A 6,000-nucleotide genomic window follows, 5' to 3' on the forward strand; every position below is an offset into this window, starting at 1 on the left:
TTACTTATTTATTCTTTTCATCTGAGGAGTTGGTGTCCCCTGAGTATTTTTTTTTCTTGGTGTATGGTTGCCTTCTCTGCCCTTTGACTCCCAGGTCTCAGGTAGGGTCTCTTTTTAACTTATATGTTGTTTGGCTATTGTTCTCTTCTTTTGGTTGTTGCCTATGTATTTTTTTTTTATCCCGCCATATCCCTGGCCATGGAGCCTTTCAAGGGGGAACAAGAATAGTGTATTTCCAACTTGTATTTATTGGAGAATAAAACTCTGAACTCTATTTGCAAATTCAATTTTTACCTAACCTTTCTAACCTCACCAAAATATATACCATAGCCCATCTGATATATTCCTCATCCATTTATTGATTCTCAATTTGTCACTATTGATTCAATTTACAGGTAAACCAGTTTAAACAAGATTGATGCTAATAAAGGTATATAAGACATATCTAAAACATGAGAAAAAGGTATTATCTTTGGGTAAATATCTAGATTGACAGAATATTCAGATAGCTAAGAACCAAATTTACCTCACAAAGCATTGCATCCTGAATCCAAATATGACATTTGTTTATGTTGCAGATTAAATTTTAAGCTTTTTACAGACCCTAAAAGATGATACCCCTTTCTTTTATTTTAGATATAGCTTATGTACCTGTGTTAGCATCAATCTTGTTAAAACCAGTTTACCTGTAAATTTAATCAATGGTCACTAAACTGAGAATTAATAAATGCATGGGAAATATGTAATACAGGCTACATACTTGAATAAGGTTAAAAGTATAGGTTAAGATTGAAATTGCAATGCAAACAAATGTCATGTTTGGATTCAGGATGAAAATCTTATTTAAGAGGTAAGTTTGTTTCTTAGTTATCTGAATGCTCTATTAATATAGATATCTACCCATCTTTGAGGGTCTGTAAATGGCTTAAAATTGAATTCATAAGTAGGCTAAAGTGATTATTACATTCAGCAAGAGCATAAAAATGTATCAAGTAGCATGTTCACTTTATTTTTAGGCCATTTATGTGAACTGCTCAATATTTACTGCATTTTTTTTGCCCCATCCATTTTTTTACAAACACATTTTGAAATTTTTGGTTAGGCTACTACAGGCTGTTTTGAGCCCTTTAATGGCTCAAAATTTAATCTGCCTCAGAAATGATTACTGAATTGTGAAAGAGCATGAAACAAGGTGTCAAGTGATGTGTTCACTTTCATACTAGCTAAATTATGTTGTCAACACAAATTTACTAAGATCCCAACAGGACTAAGCCTAATATTCTACTGATATCCAGGGGCATAATTTGCTATGGGGAGGGTGGCGCAACTGCCCCTCCCAGACCATGGTTTGCTCTCTCCCCCAGCTGAAATTCAGTTTTGACAAAAATCCTGTCAAAACTAAAATAAGCCTGACTAATTCAAGCATCAACAAAAACAGATCAGTTTTCTTCAGTATATATTTACCTTTATAGTAGGCCTACTATGAAGTATCTTTATAGTGCTTTTATATTACTAGCCTATATAGTACATTCATGATACCAAATGGCTCATCTTTCTGTTTTTAGTGTCATTTTCACTTGATTTTGGAAAAATGGTTCTAACTTTGCTCCTTCCAGGATTTTGACAAAATTACACCACTACTGAAATCATAAGAATTGTGTACTAAGTCTTTGATCAAATAAAAGTAGACTTTGACCAAAGGTAAAGAAAACGTTTTTATTAGGAAGTCAAGATGTGTCTTCTCTGCCTTTAGTGGCATCCTTGACATTGGCAGATCCATGGGGGGGGGGGCAGATTTTTTCTGTCACCCTCACTCTTTTTTTCTGTTTTCACCCTTTTTTTTAATAACTTTGCCAATTTGGTCAATTATTGGTGCCCTAGTCATATTGGGCTCCCTCAAGATTTTGCTTTTTGGTGCCCTTGTCACATTGCCCCCATCCCCCCAAGATTTTGCTCTAGATCCACCCCTGATCCTTGACACTGTATCCAAACAGATTTTTTTTTCATTATCTCTAATTTGTAAAAGAAGATAGCCTAATATGAAAGTACAGTAAAATTCTACTTTTGGCTATCTTGGAAAGGGGTTAGATTAGGAAAAAAACTCTCAGGGATTGCTTTACAGGCTAAAGTATGTCATGGGAAGGTATTTTGAAGTACCTACCTCCACTCCTGCTCTCTCTAGAGGGTCCTAAAAATTTGCTGGTAAATTTCTAGGTGGATCTATAATTTAGCTAGGATGAAAGTAAAAACATCATTTGATGCCTGTACTTTCACAATCCAATAATTGCTTCTTTCACAAATTACATCTTGAGCCCTGATAAGGGTCCCAAAGGTATCTCATTTTTGTAACCACACAAAGAATTTATAACCTAACCTAACCTGCAAAATACTTGATTTTCAATTCAAACCGTTTTCTTACTGTTTCAAGTTTTTCAAATGCTGTAAAAAAAATAGGGCTGAATTTTGTGATTTGGAACCTTGCTGTAAACAATTCAGGGTATATATTTGCACATTAGGGGAGGTGAGGGGAGGGGGTAAAGTTCATGGTAAATTTGCAGTGGGCCATATAATTTAACTAAGATGAAACTGAAAACTTGACTTGTTTTTTTTTTTATGCTCTTTCAAAATTCATATAGAAACGGGCTCATGATGTAATTTGCAAAAGAAGCAATTAGGGTAAGACACCCAGTAGTCGGCCACCTGCCTATTCTTGGACATAATCTTTTGTACTATTTTAATCACTATTTACAATGAGCTGTTTGTATGTCCGAGTTTAGGCAGAATTGTCACTTGTTAGTAAATTCAAAAATAGGAGGCTCTGTACAAGTGAAACTATTTGAATTAGTAACCTACTTGTTCAGAAATTCTTCAGAAATTTTTTGATACAAAAATTAAGTTTCTAGGTGGTATAATACAGTAATTAGAGTAGTTTAAATGTCAAAAAGTTTTCAAAGTGATTAAAGTGTCCGACTACTGGGTGTCTTACCCTATTGAATTATGAAAAAGCATATAAAAAGGCATCAAATGGTGTTTTCACTTTCATCCTAGCTAAATTATAGGGCCACCTAAAAATTTAGCAATTTGCCTACTATTGAAATTTTGAAAAAACAGCATTTACCATAATTTTCAGTTATCAGTTTCTTTATGTCTTACTTTAGTTCTGAAAATGCAATTTCTGTTATTTAAGTAGAATTTGAAGTCATATCAATATTTTTTTTCAAAATTTAGGAAATGTATTTGCATATCTTTAAAACCTTATAAATTGGGATTGAGCAAACTTGTGAAGCTAAAGACAATATTGTTGTACTTCATTTAAGAAGAAGATCTATTTTTCAAGGTTTCACTTTTATAAGACACAGATTTTTGATGGTCAGGACCCTCTAGAGGGAGTATGAGTACAAAATACGGTCAATATATACCAAATCATATTATTGAGTTTCAAATAAAGTGAATACACCATTCGATGCCTTTTTTAATGCTGATTACGAATATAATAAGCATTTCTATTGGAAATGAATTTCAGCACCCCCCCTATATAGGCTATACCTAACCCAATCTAACCTAACCCTGAATTGGCATATATAGGGGGGGGGCTGAAATACATTTCCGTTAGAAATGCTTATTATATTCATAATCAGCATAAAAAAAGGCATCGAATGGTGTATTCACTTTAGTCCTAACTCAATAAAATGATTTGGTATATATTGACCCAAAATACCTCCCCAGGACATAGTTTAGCCTGTAGACTCATCCCTGAAAGTTTCATTTTCTGAACCTAACGCCTTTCCAAGTTAGCCAAAAGTAAAATTTTACGAATGTACCTTATGATATCACCATTATCTGATGAATGGTGTTTCTTAAGAGGAATACACTTGCAAAGTTTCTCGAACAGTGCCATTTCCAAAAGAGCCCAGCACTTCTCTTTTTAAAATGTTTTGCGGCTTTTTCAGCCCGGTTCTTATTTAACTGTTTTACGTAGTTTCATAAGGCCCCTGGTAAGTAATATACATATCTCTGATGCCCATGATGTCATGACTTCATATGAAATTACTTTTAAAATTAATGGTTTAGTGGTTTATTCCTTACAAGGTTTTGGTGCTATAAAATTATTGTGCCGTTGAGGTAATCATCGTTGCTATCACTGTTATTACTTCATAAAAGTTTCGTGTAAGCGTTCAATGATTTTTTCCACACAACATTAAACTTCCAACTATCATTTTCAGGTGGTAGAAAACTTTGAAGATATATTCTCGTTTAACAAGGGAAAGATTAAGTACAACATACCGTGATAAGACACAAGTGTGCAGAGGTCGTCACCAACAAATTCCAAAGTTCGCTCTTAGGATTTACTAACAGTCATCACGAACGCTGGTATAAATAAATTGATCCCGTTGTCCTGTACATCCAAGTTGACCTTTAAGAGAGACAGTCGAGCGTAACTCAAAGAATGAGAACTTCTATTCCAGTCTTTTCTCCAGTAATTAATTTAAACAAAAACTTTCCACACAACAAGTTTTTCAAAGAAAAGTAAAGAACTCCATTAAACCAAAAATGAGCAAAAATAGAATCAAATAATCTATCAAGCGTGAAACAACCACAAATCAGCATCAATAAATAAATGAATACCAAAAACAAACAGAAATTACAATAAACAACCGAATCAAACTCAAAACGGGCACAAATCACTATGATTAGGTTTTATAACCTCTTTGTCTTCTGAAGGCCAGAGCACAATTTGCACTTCATTAATTTTGTTTCGTTTTAATTAATTTGGTGCATTTAATTAATTTTGGTTCGTTTTATATTGATATTGTCTTTTTTACGGAAACTGGATTGGAAAGCTGATTGCCCTCCAATAACTTTTGACTCTTAGAAAGTGCACTTTAGTAAACACAGTCGAGTGTAGCTCAAAGGAATGAGAACTTCTATTCCAGCCTTTTCTCCAGTAATTAGTTAAAAAAAAAAATTTCCACACAACAAGCTTTTCAAGGAAAAGTAAAGAACTCCATTAAGCCAAAAATAAGCAAAATAGAATCAAACAATCTATCAAGCGTAAAACTACCACAAATCAGCATCAATAAATAAATGAATACCAAAATGAACAGAAATTGCGATACATAACAGAATCAAACTCAAAACGAGCACAAATTAAAATGATTATGGCTTATAACCCGTATGCCTTCTGAAGGCCAGTACATCATTTGCGCTTCACTGAAAAAAATTCAAATGAATGTGCATTGTCAGTTTAGTATACATATGCTCATATTTTTTCTTTAAAATCTTAACAATTTTTGATTTATTAAAGTTAAAAAAGCAAAAACATTTAAATTTTTCGAGTATAGTACAAATTATGTTCTGGCCTTGATAAAGCATATAGGATTGAACCCTAATCATGTTAATTTCTGCTCGTTTTGAGTTTGACTAGGTTATTTATTGTAACTTTTGGGCGTTTTGGGTTTGATTTATTTATTGATGGTCATTTGTGGTAGTTTTACGCTTGGTAGATTAGTTGATTCTATTTTTGCTCATTTTTCGAATAATGGAGTTCTTTACTTTTCCTTGAAATACTTATTTTGTGGAAAGGTTTTTTTAACATTATTTTGATTAGTTTTATATTGACATAGTTTTTTAAAGGGAAACTAGAATGGAAAGCTGATAGCCCTCCAATAACTTTTGACTCTTAAAAAAGGCACTAGAACTTTTAATTTCCAAACAAATTACCTCATTTAAAATATCTATGATATTACTAGTTATGATAAGGCAGTGCTACCTAGGATATTGTTTATATGCCCTTTTAATACTGGCACACATATATTTTTTTCGTTTAACTGAAATTCCTTCAAGCGTTCCCTAAGAGTTTCTGCTTATTGCCCTTAGTGTCCTTTGTTACAGTGAACGTAGAAGTGGTATTAAAAATATACATAGTGTCTTCTGGCTAGTTCAAAATCCGCCAAAACTTACTCTGAAAGGTCTAATAATAATTTATGCCGTTATTGTGAT

General features: G+C 33.1%; 1 protein-coding gene across 1 annotated transcript in view; it reads right to left on the minus strand.

Annotated features, from left to right (window-relative positions):
* The window catches only part of MED16 (mediator complex subunit 16), a 92,144-nt gene extending 88,234 nt beyond the window's left edge, over window positions 1-3,910 (minus strand). The window contains exon 1 of the mRNA XM_089100884.1: window positions 3,822-3,910. Coding sequence (XP_088957010.1) covers window positions 3,822-3,898 — 77 coding nt within the window. The 5' untranslated portion in view covers window positions 3,899-3,910. The remainder of the gene's footprint in view (window positions 1-3,821) is intronic.
* Window positions 3,911-6,000: the final 2,090 nt, after the last annotated feature.

The sequence above is a fragment of the Artemia sp. Qi Xiang Cuo genome, chromosome 15 (assembly GCF_049724085.1).
Source record: "Artemia sp. Qi Xiang Cuo chromosome 15, ASM4972408v1, whole genome shotgun sequence".
NCBI lineage: Eukaryota > Metazoa > Arthropoda > Branchiopoda > Anostraca > Artemiidae > Artemia > Artemia sp. Qi Xiang Cuo.